The sequence below is a fragment of the Stenella coeruleoalba genome (genome assembly GCF_951394435.1).
Source record: "Stenella coeruleoalba genome assembly, chromosome: 2".
NCBI lineage: Eukaryota > Metazoa > Chordata > Mammalia > Artiodactyla > Delphinidae > Stenella > Stenella coeruleoalba.
This window is the reverse complement of record NC_137147.1, coordinates 44,931,555-44,946,229: the sequence shown is the minus strand read 5'-3', so window position 1 is coordinate 44,946,229 and position 14,675 is coordinate 44,931,555. Positions and strand designations below refer to the sequence as shown.

General features: G+C 41.5%; 1 protein-coding gene across 1 annotated transcript in view; it reads right to left on the bottom strand.

Moving 5' to 3' along the window:
* Window positions 1-14,675, bottom strand: part of ATG14 (autophagy related 14) — a 39,196-nt gene that overhangs the window by 6,542 nt on the left and 17,979 nt on the right. The window contains exons 5-9 of the mRNA XM_079912197.1: window positions 10,772-11,009; window positions 7,650-7,879; window positions 4,752-4,869; window positions 3,339-3,429; window positions 3,174-3,259 (exon numbers count right to left, since the gene is read on the bottom strand). Coding sequence (XP_079768323.1) covers window positions 3,174-3,259; window positions 3,339-3,429; window positions 4,752-4,869; window positions 7,650-7,879; window positions 10,772-11,009 — 763 coding nt within the window. The remainder of the gene's footprint in view (window positions 1-3,173; window positions 3,260-3,338; window positions 3,430-4,751; window positions 4,870-7,649; window positions 7,880-10,771; window positions 11,010-14,675) is intronic.

Below are 14,675 nucleotides of genomic sequence, written 5' to 3'. Positions count from 1 at the left end.
TTATTTTTTGCAATTTTTCTGTAAGTTTGAATTTATTTCAAAGAAAAAAAAAGTTTATGTTGCATTCAGGATGGGATCCTCAGTTCAGCTGGTCTCAATGGAAGCAGGAAGTCCCACCGAGGTTTATTAACAACCTCTCTAAAGCCTTGATCCTGACTGAGGCAGGTGTGAAAGGGGCATCCTGAGGCTGACCTCCTGACCTCCTGGCTCACAGACACGAACTCGACAGCCTGGCTGTGCACGTGTACTCCTGTTGGACAGAGCTCTCTAAATGGAGAGCTGACGTGAGGGCAGCCCAAAGAAAACTTCAGACCCACCCAAGAAATCCAGCCCTAAAAGAAAGGTGTTTGTTTTCCTAAACAACCAGCAACACTGGGTTATCAGCAATCCTTTCCATTTTTGCCAAACTGATGGCTGAAAACTAGACAGCTGTTTAGAAGTGCATTTCTTTATTCTTGACTGAGGCTGAAGATTTTTTTCCATTTGAATACTGACTACTTGCACTTCTTTTGTGTGAAATGCCTGCCTGAATCCTTTGTCTATTTTTCTATTAGGTTTATCTTTCTTTTATGGATTTGAAAGATTTTAAGTAGCCTAGACTTTAATCCGTTGTCTATTATAAAGGTTGCAAAACATACCTGTTGCTTGTCTTTTGTTTATGGTATCTTTTACCAGAGACATTTTGTTTTGACACAGTAAAATGTGTAACTCCTTTCCTTTCTGGTTTTTGGGTTTTGTAGCTTGCTTGGGAATTCCCTCCCCACCCTGTGATTATAAAAATCGTCTTTCCTCCTAGTTATTTTACAGGTTTTATTAAAAAATAAAGTAATAAGGTCTTTCATATCATCTGGAATTTATTTTTACATATGGAATGCAGTATGATTCCAACTTTTCCCCACATAAATACCCAACTGGCCCACCACCACTGAGCTGCTATTATCCGATTCAACATGCCACCCTATCATCTATTATATTCCTACATACATAAGGGCCTGTTTTTGGCCTCTTTATTTTCTTCCTCTAACTGCTCCACCTATTTGCATGCTAACAGCAGATAATAAAGGTTTTAATTACCTTTATACTATGTTTTAAAAGGGGCCAAGCCCATCCCTTATTATTCTTTTTCAAAATTTCCTTTCAGACTGTGCTTCTAGTTGAACTCTGGAATCAGCTTAACAAAGTTCCATGAAATATCTGTTGAAATTCTGATCAGGTTTCCTTCTGGGCAGAAGTGGCATTTTTACCACACTGAGGCTTCCCATCCTAGAAAATCCTAAGGGTCTTCGCGGCATCGGGCTTACTTTCATTCAGTGCCATACCTCATACAGTGCCTAACAGACATTCAGGAAATACATGTTGAATAATTTTTTTTTAAAGTTTCATATTTTCTTTATAAAGGTTTACAAATATTTTGTAAGGATTATTCTTATATAATTTATATTTTTTGTTGCTACAATAAAAGGGACCTTTTTTCCATTACATTTTCTAACTAGTTGTTGGCATATAAGAAAGCAATTGGTCTCTGTACGTTGAGCTTGTATCTAGGCACCATACTGAACTATCATTTCTAAGAGTTTCTTAGTTCTCTTGGATAACCAGTTCAATAATCACACCATCTACCAATCTCACCTTCTTTCCAATATAAACACACCTTACTTCTTTGTAAAAATCTTTTGCCTTGGCTAGGCCTCCACAGCAATGTTAACACAGCAGTGATAGTAGGCATTCTTGGTTTTTCCTGACTGTAAATATCAATGTAAGTAACATGTCATTAAGTATAGTAGTTTTTGCTGTAGGTTTGTAGTAAGTATCCTTTATTAATAACCTATTTTTAATTTGCTAATTGTTTTCCTTTAATTATTAATGGGAACTGAATTTTATTCATTGCTTTTCTCCCATCTATCAGGTTGATCTTATGCAGGTAAAGCAGCTGGCACAGTGTCAATAAATATTGGCTCAATAAATATTAGCTGTTATTATTAAGGATAAATTTCCTAACGTGGAATGCTTTACAAATAATGTATAGAGAGGATGGCAAGCAAACTCACAGGAATCAACCACTAAAAACGGGATGGATTTCTAACAGGTTTCTGAGGCTTATAAACTAATGAATGGGATTTGGGGTGAGGAGAATGAACTCCCTCTAAAATGGCACGAAATTCTAGGTGTATGTGCAGTTTCCTGGAGAGATTTCAGAGCTTTTCCCAGAGGGGTCTGTGTCCCAGAAAAGTTAACTATGGTTTTAAATGGGGGGGTGTTGAGGAAGAGAAGAAACACAAAACAAGGTTAAGGGCAGATTACCAAGATTAAGGGCAGATTACCAAGGATAAATTCACTGCAACATGGAGGGGGTCTCCCCTTGAGCCACGGTTCCAGTGTCAAAGAAAATGAATGATGGGGAAGGGAGTCCCCAAAGAACTTCCCCACCTTTTGTTTTTCTTTCTTCTCTTTCAAAAGTTCAAATACATTAACCAAGTCGTATCTGCAGAAATGTATAGAGAGACTGCTCAGAGCAAGGGAAAGAGATAAGCACCCAGAGAATGGGTCTTGTTTGGTCCCAAAGATAAGCCTCATCTTGTCATGCTTTTAAGGGCCGAGAGACTAAAAAGATCCCATAGACCAGTCCTGGTTGGTCTTTTTTGTTACTTACTCCTGTTTTTAAGATAATGGATTTCAAACTAGTTCATCTCATAAACTTCTCATACCCTTTGTCTCCAACAAATGGTGGCCAGATGGACTCAGTGACAAAAAGAAAATTGTGAAGAATTGTTATGATGGGAAGGAATGAACAGGCACAAAAGGAAATGCACAAGAATCAGGAGAGACACTAGGCAGAGCTAAGGAAGAATCAGATGTGGATTCAAAGTAACAGATTTTGGTCTTCAGGGACAGCACGAGAAGTCCCTACTCCAGGAATATAAGGGTTCTTCTATTCTGTTTTAGGTGTTAAAAATGTTTGATACTAATTTCCTCTGAGAAATGATTACGTAAGGACCATAAGGGATCAAATATGACTTTGTTTCCTTCCATACAGGACTGTGTTATCTTTGTCCCTTCTGGAGAGTTTGGGGCTTGGGATCAGGCCCCTGTTCTATGCCCACACATACAGCAACTCTACTTAAAAGTCGTCATAACACCACCACTTAGAGAAAAGTAACAAACACCCTTCTTACCTGCCTAGGTGTTCAGCGTTCGGACTGACCAAGTACATTAGATTCCTGAGAGTATGCAGTGGTTGTAATTGATCTAAATTTACATGCTAGAAAAAGAAAAAAACTGATTAATATTTTCAACCATGTAACAAATTAAAAATTAGCTCACAGCATTATTTTCCATACCTGAGAAAAGCACAGGTAAAGAATATTTGTATTTAGTTTCTTCACTGCTCGAGTAAATTTCTGTTTGCTGAGGTTTTCTCCACAAAATTCACTGTAAGATAATGTACGATTTGTAAAGTTGTGATTTTTGAAGAAATTCTATGTTAAAATGTTCATTTTGAAGAGTATGCTTTACACTACAGTTCAGTACAAAACATACCCCATGTCCTTTGCTCTTAATAAATTGCACTTAACAGAAACTCTTCTAAGGATGAACTACCGCTCTCATAGCAATTTCACCACATCCATAAAATTACAAACGCACATATCTTTTGACCAAGCAATCCTACTTCTGAAAACTCACTCTACACAAATGCTTGCACACTAATAAAGCAACGAATGTACAGATTATTCCTTGAAGTATAAATTGGGGACAGAGCAGACCAGTATGATCTTGGTACATCTGTACAAACGAAAACTTTGCTACTCTCCACGTTAGGCAGAGTGACAGCTGAAAGCCAACGATGGCCCTATAAGGCGCCACAGAATCTACAGCCTCCTGTCCCTGCTGCCTCGTTCTCTCACCCCGGGCTCTGCACCTGCCCTTCTCCTTGCCCAGGGATCCCTGTGGCCTGCTCCCAGCCTCCCCCAGGTTGACATGTGATTCCACACCTACCCAGTCAGACGTGGTAAACCCTTCCTTGCCCTCACAGGCCCGCTCTTTCACCTGCTCTAATGGTCGCCCGAGCACTCATCACCACCTGACGTACTGTTCGTTTATCACGTGTCTCTCCGTTAAAGTTAAGTGTCAGAAGGGCAGAGGTTACGTTTTCATCACCACTGTACCCCCTCAGTGCCTAGAACAGTGCCTAGCACATAGCAGGTGCTCAACAAATCTTCGTAAATAAATAACAAATTTAAAAAGCAAGGTGCAAAACACCTTAGTTTAGCATGATACCTTTTGTGTTTAAAGGGGGGTGGTGGTAGTGGTAATAACACATATTAATATTTACTTGAAATGCAAGGATAACTGGAGGGAGACAGGAAGGTCTTCGTAGGAACTGGGTGGACTATAAACCTTTACAATTTAAAAAAACTTTAAGCCACGTGTTTTTCATTAAAAAAAAAATCGAAGTGTTACAATTTATCCAGTTCTTACACATAAGCATGCCCTCTGAATATCCTGGTTTTCCCTTAAATTATCTTTTCACATGGGAGAATTCCATGGTCTTTTCAAAGACGTCATGTTTAATTGTAAGATAATGACACAAATTTGCACACTGGCTTATGAAATCAATCTCAATATTTCATGGTCAGACCTTTTCTCTCTTGATAATACTTAAATTCTTGTTTTTGTTTTAATTAGAATAAAGAACACAATAGGAACATAAGAGAGCCATGATAAAGATGACATCACCGTCTTCAATTACTTGCCTGTTGCACAGCTTTTTGGGAAGATTTACGTCGAGTATATGAGACAAAATGTTGACCAGCTGAGTCGCATAGCACAACGCAGCGCTAATCGTGTAAGCCGGGTTATTATGCTCCATATCTAAAGTATAAAAACAAAAGCCTAATCAATACAGTATGGTACTGGCACAAAAACAGAAAGATAGATCAATGGAACAGGAATAGAAAGCCCAGAGATAAACCCACGTGCACATGGTCACCTTATCTTTGATAAAGGAGGCAGGAATGTACAGTGGAGAAAGGACAGCCTCTTCAATAAGTGGTGCTGGGAAAACTGGACAGGTACATGTAAAAGTATGAGATTAGATCACTCCCTAACACCATACACAAAAATAAGGTCAAAATGGATTAAAGACCTAAATGTAAGGCCAGACACTATCAAACTCTTAGAGGAAAGCATAGGCAGAACACTCTATGATATAAATCACAGCCAGATCCTTTTTGACCCACCTCCTAGAGAAATGGAAATAAAAATAAACAAATGGGACCTAATGAAACTTAAAAGCTTTTGCGCAGCAAAGGAAACCATAAAGAAGACCAAAAGACAACCCTCAGAATGGGAGAAAATATTTGCAAATGAAGCAACTGACAAAGGATTAATCTCCAAAATTTATAAGCAGCTCAATAACAAACCAACAACCCGATCCAAAAATGGGCAGAAGACTTAAATAGACATTTCTCCAAAGAAGATATACAGATTGCCAACAAACACATGAAAGGATGCTCAACATCACTAATCATTAGAGAAACGCAAATCAAAACTACAATGAGATATCACCTCACACCAGTCAGAATGGCCATCATCTAAAAATCTAGAAACAATAAATGCTGGAGAGGGTGTGGAGAAAATGGAACACTCTTGCACTGCTGGTGGGAATGTGAATTGGTACAGCCACTATGGAGAACAGTATGGAGGTTCCTTCAAAAACTACAAATAGAACTACCATATGACCCAGCAATCCCACTACTGGGCATATACCCTGAGAAAACCATAATTCAAAAAGAGTCATGTACCAAAATGTTCACTGCAGCTCTATTTACAATAGCCCGGAGATGGAAACAACCTAAGTGTCCATCATCAGATGAATGGATAAAGAAGATGTGGCACATATATACAATGGAATATTACTCAGCCATAAAAAGAAACGAAATTGAGCTATGTGTAATGAGGTGGATGGACCTAGAGTCTGTCATACAGAGTGAAGTAAGTCAGAAGGAGAAAGACAAATACCTTATGCTAACACATATATATGGAATTTAAGAAAAAAAATGTCATGAAGAACCTAGGGGTAAGACAGGAATAAAGACACAGACCTACTAGAAAATGGACTTGAGGATATGGGGAGGGGGAAGGGTAAGCTGTGACAAAGCGAGAGAGTGGCATGGACATATATACACTACCAAACGTAAGGTAGATAGCTAGTGGGAAGCAGCCGCATAGCACAGGGAGATCAGCTCGGTGCTTTGTGACCACCTAGAGGGGTGGGATAGGGAGGGTGGGAGGGAGGGAGACGCAAGAGGGAAGAGATATGGGAACATATGTATATGTATAACTGAATCACTTTGTTATAAAGCAGAAACTAACACACCATTGTAAACCAATTATACTCCAATAAAGATGTAAAAAACAAAAAACAAGAGCCATACACAAACAGCTTTAATTTCAACAAAAATATTAATGAACCTGGATTTTGTGATTTGTGGTTTTGTCAATACATTATTGATGGCTATGCTTTGCTCTTTAGTAATAAAAGGTCCATGGCCAGACATTAGTATTTCATTGTTTATGATTTTTGTTGAGTGGAATGTAAGCTAAGCAAATGGGCCTAAATGGAGCCAGCACAAACGAAACTGATGTCTGAGCTGCTTGGACCTGATAATGTATTATTTATCCAAACAATTAATGCCCAACTTAAATGTCACCTCCTCAGAGAGGCCTCCCCTGACTACCCTATGGAGAAATAGTTCCTTCCTCTGTAGCCCCATCCCTGAAGGTGCTGGTTCTGTCGTCCATAGCCCATACTCAGTGTATGATGCCTTTGATCATTACTTGCTTCCCTTCCTCTCCACAGAAAGGCAAAGGGCTACACTTGTCTTGGTGACATCACCTTTGTAGCACCTGCACTGTGCATGACAGAAAGCACATACTCACTAAATACTTGCTGGATGACTACATGAATAATCTTTCTCCACCAAAGAGAAGCTACTGAAGTTGTAAAGGGTTTTTCTACTGGGGTATTTCAATCTCCATTTAGGACTGATAAAAAAAGTTCTGAAAAGTTCGAAACTTATAAAAATGGGACCCAACAGGCTAAATACACTTCTTTAAATAGATCTTTTTATATAAATAAAACAATATTGACCCCAAAAAGGTGAAATGTCTAAAAAAAAATACATGTTTTCAGTCCATCCACTGATAGATAAAATGTGGCATATTCATGCAATGGAGTATTATTCAGTCATAGAAAGAATGAAATGCTGATATGATACACGCTACAATGTGGATGAACCTTGAAAACATTATGCTAAATGAAAGAAAGCCAGACACAAAAGGCCACATAATGTATGATCCCATTTATATGAAATATCCAGAAGGGACACCTATAGAGACACAAAGCACAACAGTGGTTCCCAAGGGCTGGGAAGAGGTGGGAATGCGAGTGACTGCTTCAAGCCCCAGAGTTTTTGTTTGGAGTGAAAAAATGCTTTGGATCTAGACAGAGGTGATGGTTGCACAACACTGTGAATGCACTAAATGCCACTGAATTGCTTCCTCTAAAACTGTTCATTTTGTTACATAAATTTTACCTCTATTAAAAAAATATATTTATAAAAGTTTTCAAAGACTATCTTGCTTCTCACCAGGTCCCTGCGTGGTTTTCTTCTCTTCCACCCAACTGTAGTAGGCAGAGTAGTCCCCATTGTTGGGAAGGCTAATCCAAGGCCCTGTAATGCTAATGCTGGTGTCCCCGTTGTGATCGTCACAGACCCATCTCCCCGAGAGGTAAGTTGTCCTCCGGGCTTCGGCAAGCTTGCTCACGGTGCTGGAGGTCATGGCACTGTCGCTCTCTGAAGACACGTCTGTGGGATCTCTAAAAACCGAAGATGCACATGGATGTCAAGGGGCTGGGTTTTGCAGAGCATGCAATTACCTGGCAGATACGAAGAACACTGGGAAGATGCACGTGAGGACAGGAATTTTTTTTTTCCAGGTACAAGTCATAAATTTTATTAGAAGTTGAGTATCTGTTGAGGACAGGAATTTAACTGGAATATACAGAGGTAAGCAATTGCATCAGAGGTGAAGGTCAAACCAGCTGTGGCACAGAAGCCCACAGCATGTGAGGAAGATGGCACCATGAACTAGGGCTCCGAGTGGTAGGTTCTCAAACTATTTGGTCTCAAGACCCCCCTTACATGCTTAAAACATTCTGAGGATCCCAAAGAGTTTTCTTTATGTGGGTTAGATCTATTAATATTTACTGTATTAGAAATGAGGAAATTTTAAATTATTAACTGATTCAAAAATAAGAAACCCATTACATGTAACATAGCATGTTTTTATGAAAAAAATCTGTATTTTTCAAAACAAGAAAATTAGCAAAGGGTGACATTATTTGTTTACCAGCTGAGTTCACGGCACACTGCAGCACTGATCATGACTTTTGAAAAAATCTCTTTAATACCCACGTCTTTCCGTTGTGCTTTCAAGTAGATACAGTGTTCCATGGAAAAACCAACTAGTTTTGCTTACAACTCACTCAAGGGCTCTCCCTTGAGCCACCACGGCTTTCAGCATGCAGCAAATGTGCTTTCTGCAGACTTCCTACCTCGCTGCATGGCACAATCACATGTGCACGCAGGGATCGAGACATAATTTAAATAGAATGAGTAATTTCTGCTGCTTCATCAATAGTGTTCTTGATGTGAAACTGGCTGGTTTTGTACACCGCAAGGACACTGGAACACAACAACGATTACTACACTATGGCGTCACTGCCTTGATATCTGTCAAGACAGAGGTTTTACCCACCACGGCTTTTGAGCCACCAGTGCAAACATCAACAGAGTGAAAAGGGAAAACAAAGTGTTAGTAGTATTATGAAAATAGTTTTTGACTGCACAGACCCCGTGAAAGGGCCTCAGGGACCCAGAGAGGTCCACAGACCACACTTTGAGCACTGCTGGCCTGGAGCATGGAAGGTGAATGAGAAGGCTCGGCAGGTACTGTGCAGGCAGGGGGAAGAACGTGGCGTGTTTGGGGAGCACAGGGATCAGCGTGGTTGCCTGTAGGAGGCATGAAGGAAGTGCCAGGAGGTGGTGTTGGAAGAGGAGGGATGAAATGCACAGGCTGGGAAGGGCCTTCTGTGCTGCGCTAAGTTTAGAATCCATCCTCTTGGCCAGTGGCCCTCAATCCTTCTTCCTCTACCACCAGGTGCACGTAAGTGCACTCCCACTGGCTGCCCGGACAGGACTGGGGGAGGGCACTGTGGCCAGTTCTAAGCTGTACCTCTACTTCCTCCTTCCACTCAAGGCAGGTTGAGAAGAAATGTGAATGAACAAGAAATCTTATGATAGGGATAACTTCAAAACTATCAGCTTAAAAAAATTCATGATATATAGTAATATAGACTAACATACAAGATTTAAACAGCACAGGCATGGAAGAGGAAGATTTTCTCCACAATTTCTCTCCTGTGACTTTATATTCAGTTGTCAGTCTCCTTAGTCTCCTAAAATCTGGAACAGTATCCTAGTCTTTGTTTACTATAATGTGTTCTAACATTGCTATCTGGGCCCATCAGAATTTAATTTGACAGAGTGTTTCTGTCTGTCAGCTTTTTCCCCCTCAAAGCCCTGGCCAGCTGTCTTTACACCAATTTTTGGATAATCCAACTTTTCCCCACTGATTCAAAATGCCACCTTGGGGTCTATTTCTGAGCTGTGAATTCTTCTCTATTTTGCACCTGCCTTTTTATTTTTATATTTGCTAACTATTACTAATGACAAATTACTTGGTAAGAGTCAGAGAGCAGGTCGTCAAGCTAGGAGCAACGATCAGACCTTTAGGCTTTTAGGAAGCCAACTCTGGCAACAGACGAAAGGAAAGACTGAAGCGGAGGCAGCAAACACTAAGTCCTAAGTAGCAACAGTCCACTGACTGTCCAATTCCAAGGAAAGCTGCCGGAAAGTAAGAGTAACCAGAAGAGACAGGGAAATCCTCAGCTGGAACAGCCCGATGGTTAGTCAGAAAGCAATCGAAACTCTTCAGTGGAAGTTTCAGAACCTAGATGATCACCAGCATCATCTGGGGAAGTTTAAAAAATAAAGTATTATGAGATGAACTAGGAGGCTGGAGCTGTGTCCTCTGGAGCCTGTCTTTTCCTAAAGTTCCTGAGTGACTCTGATGAACAGCCAGGTGGGAACCACCATCCTGTCCACCCCACGGACTCATGAGGGTGTCTGTGCACTACAGCCAGTGAGACGACCAGTGCCTGACATGCTGGTTACCAGGAAAAGGCGGAGTCAGCATGTCCTGCCCACCAAGTAAGAGAGCCCGAGGTGTTTTCTTCCATCTTAGCTCATGGTTTCTCTGTGAAGGAGGCATTTATTATCCCCATCTAACAGACAAGGAACTAAGACTTCGAGGCTCAAAAACCTGCCTCGCAGCATCTGACTAATAAACAGCTCAAGTGGCCCTGCAGCCACGAGATGGTTCCTGATCAGGGATGTGAGCCTGGCCCTCATCTGGAAGCTCTACAAGTATACAAACCTGGGCCTCACTTCTCCGAGGGCCACCATCCTTCACCCTGGCCACCTCCCCAACTTCCTGCAGTGTTTACTGTTTGCTGAAGCAGGTAAGACTTAAGTTTCATTACCAGGAAAACCCAGAATGAGGCCCAATAAATGTGCTGACATACTTGAAAGATACTTGATCTTTGGAACTTGTATTTTCCTAGAGTCAAAAGACTCACTCACTGTACCTCACACCCGTCTTTACTTCCTCGATTGGAAAAATGACAGAGGTGAGCTCTAATATGTGAGACCGCCGAAGATTTGCCAGACGCTCGTAATGACTTCTTAAATCAGTGTTTTTTTTTTCTACCAGGTCGCCAAGTTTGCGATTATGCCTCTGAATCTTCTCCTTTTTCTCCTGATGCCGTTGTGCTCGAGTGTAAAGTTTCTGATTCTTTTCCTTGGTTTTGAGGAGACCTTCAGAATCTAAAATAAATAAATCACATCCAACAATGAGCTGTACAAATAGTTCCTGGGTACTGCACACTACCACCGCCCCCCGCCACCCCCAAAGCATTAAGTGTCTTCCTGCAGTCTAAACTGAAAGCAAAACCTCAATAAAATTAACTACATGACATTCACTAAGTATGGAGACCGGGAGTTTAGTTCAAGTAGGTATTACACACAGAGCAAAGGGGACCACCACTAAAATGACTCTGGGTCTCCATTTGTAATCAACATCAGTGAGCATCACTCAAGACTATCAAGTTTAAGTTTAGCACAGGAAGTACTTGACTTTCTTACAGTAAGCACTGAAGAGCAGCCATGTTGGGCAGAAAAGAGATCTAAATCTAAGTTTGAAAAATTCACTGGCTATCTGATTTTCCTTAGAAAACTATTAAGTGTCCCTTGGGCTACATTCAGAGAGCCCAGGGATAATCTCATGGCAGGTGGCCATGCAGCAAAGAAACAGACCAATGCCCTGAAAAGTCACAGTGGAGTGCAGCGCCCCCAGCAGGGTGCGAGCACCTCCCATACACCAGCATTTTAACCACTGGAAGGGTAACCAGAGCCTGGCCATACAACGAGAAAACAGACAGACACTCGTCCTTCCCAACGTATGTTCTTTTTATGAAGGTCCTACAGGTTCTAGATCCCAAGATGTATTATCAAACAGATCAGGTTGTAGCTAAACTTCTCTAGTGTAGCAACAACTGGCTGTAAAATCTCAGACACCCAGGAACAACTTAAGAGGCTCAAATAAGTTTAAAACCAAGCTCATTATCTTTCCTCTTGACACATTTTAAGCTAGGCTCCCTACTTCACAATTATTTCTGACCTGTCCTAAATCAACCTCTCTCTTCTTTTAAATTTATTTATTTATTATTTTTGGCTGCATTGGGTCCTCGTTGCTGCATGCAGGCTTTCTCTAGTTGCGGTGAGCGGGGGCTACTCTTCGTTGCGGTGCTCAGGCTTCTCATTGCGGTGGCTTCTCTTGTTGCGGAGCATGGGCTCTAGGCACGCGGGCTTCAGTAGTTGTGGCTCGTGGGCTCTAGAGCGCAGGCTCAGTAGTTGTGGCGCTGGGGCTTAGTTGCTCTGAGGCATGTGGGATCTTCCCAGACCAGGGCTCAAACCCGTGTCCCCTGCATTGGCAGGTGGATTCTTAACCACTGCACCACCAGGGAAGCCCCCCTAAATCAATCTCTTGATGGTCCATTCCATGAGCTGTCCTACAGTTCCTTCCATCTAGGTCTTTCTTTTCATTTCCACTGTCACAATCCTGGTTAACTCTCACCCAAACTCTGCCTGTCTCTAGTTGGTTCCACTCCACACCTCCACCCCCTCTTTCACTGGCTCAGTCTTCATAAAGTACAGCCAGTGCTCAGCGATTCTCCTCTGCCGATCAAACACAGACCAAACTTCTCAGCCTCCCAGCCACCACCAAACTGGTACACACCCCACAGTTCCCTTCTCCACACCCTCCATTCCAGTCTCATTCAATTACCAGATACTTCAAATGAACACACTAAGTAAGCGCACAGATGGATGGATGGATGTCAGACAAGTCATTCCTTAAATATTTATCTCCATTCTGTTGTTCAAATCAACATCTCTCTAGGAACACTATTTTCTCCTATTCTCCTAATGTCCAGATTGTACTCATTCTTCAAGGCTCCCTCCATAAACACTCCCTAGACCTCTTGCTCCCAGGAGCTCTATGGTAATGTGTGTGTACCTCACCTATAGCACATGGCTCGTAGCTGCTTACACCAGGTCCAACTGAAGCTTGTTGTCTCCTGACTGGGATATGAGAAGCAGTTGATAAATGTGTGTGGACCGAAACCACCCTCTTCAACTGAGGACCAACGAACCTAGGTTATTTCATTGCAGGCAGAAAGTTTCTTATGTTTTCTTTCCTCCTCAGATGCGTCTCTTCACCATTCCTGACCAATATGAATGTCCTTAAGGTTAAGTCTCTGGTTCTATCACACACTTTCCAGCAAGTTCATTCATTTTCATGATCTCTACTGAGCTCTCTACAAGTGCTCAAATGCATCTGTCTAGCCATGGCCTAAGCCATATGGTGGTCAGATTTTTAAAGGACATTTTCCAATTTCATATCAGGACCCCTTGTAGGTGGCAGGAAATCATCACAGTCACCCAACTTGCACTAGTGCAGACTCAATTTAATTTACTCTTCTCTCCATGCTATCTCCCCCTGAACATTAAAACATTTGGATACTGGGGACTTCCCTGGTGGCACAGTGGTTAAGAATCTGCCTGCCAATGCAGGGGACACGGGTTCGATCCCTGGTCCAGGAAGATCCCACATGCCGCGGAGCAACTAAGCCCATGCGCCACAACTACTGAGCCTGCGCTCTAGAGCCTGCATGCCACAACTACTGAGCCCACCTGCCACAATTACTGAAGCCCACACGCCTACAGCCTGTGCTCTGCAACAAGAGAAGTCACTGCAATGAGAAGCCCGCGCAACACAACGAAGAGTAGCCCCCGCTCACCACAACTAGAGAAAGCCCGCGCACAGCAACAAAGACCCAACGCAACAAAAATAAATAAATAAATAAAACAAAAACAAAAAACATTTGGATACCGTCTGTAATCCACTCTTCCTTTTTTGGACAAGTAACAGATCAACTCAACTCTGAAATTTCAAATACAATCCAACTTCCCTATCTATACTGTATTATTCTGTATCATGACATCTTAAAAGATTCTGGAGAAAATATTCATCAGGCTCTATAGTTTATAATTGATATTTCAACAAGATTCTGTTTAAAAAGAAAAAACCAGACTATTTATTGAGTAGCAAGCGCTTAATCTAATCCATTGACTTGAGCCCATAGCTCAAGTCAATGGATTGAGCCCACAGCCCATAGCTTCTGGAATCCATTAACTCCCTTAACTTGTTTGTAAAATTTTGTGAGTCTGGTCTAGTGGGTGGCAACCAGCCTGTATTTATGTCCTAAAGAACAGTGGTTCCTGAGCCTGGCAGGTCCTCAGAGTAGTGCTACTACTCAAAGTATGAACTATGGATCTGGCCCATCTGCAAACTTTTACCAGACAAGAGGAGTACAGAAATATAGACTAAGTTTAGAAACTATTTTCTTTGATATGGCTATGTGACATTGCCATGACATCCAAGTGTGCAATCATTTTTCTAGTAACTAATTTTACTGTATTTTAGAAAAGTATTGGTATCGGTTTATGACACATTGGAAATGAAAGAGAATAAAGTGGTCTTTTACTAGAGACAGTTTAAGAACCATTGACCCTGGTCCCCATGCATGAGGTTTTAATTTCCTAAGTCCAAAGCAGGTCCCAGGATTCTCTCTCTAGATCTTAAAAAAAGGTTATCAGGTGACTCCAATGTTTTGCTAGGGATGGAAATCACAGTTATAGAGTCCACTAATTTAGAACCATATCTTTTATTTTCCATGGTTGTTGCTTTTGTATTTTGGGGCTAGGAGCCTATTAAAAAGAGCTGACCAAAGTTTTAAACTTGCTCATCGGAGAAATACACCAAGCTCAGTCAATTCAGCAATTTCTGGAGGTTCACAGATGCCTGGTGGCAAACTCCTACTGCGAACATCCAGGGAGGAGGGGAAAGAGGGTGAACCCATGGTAAGTAAT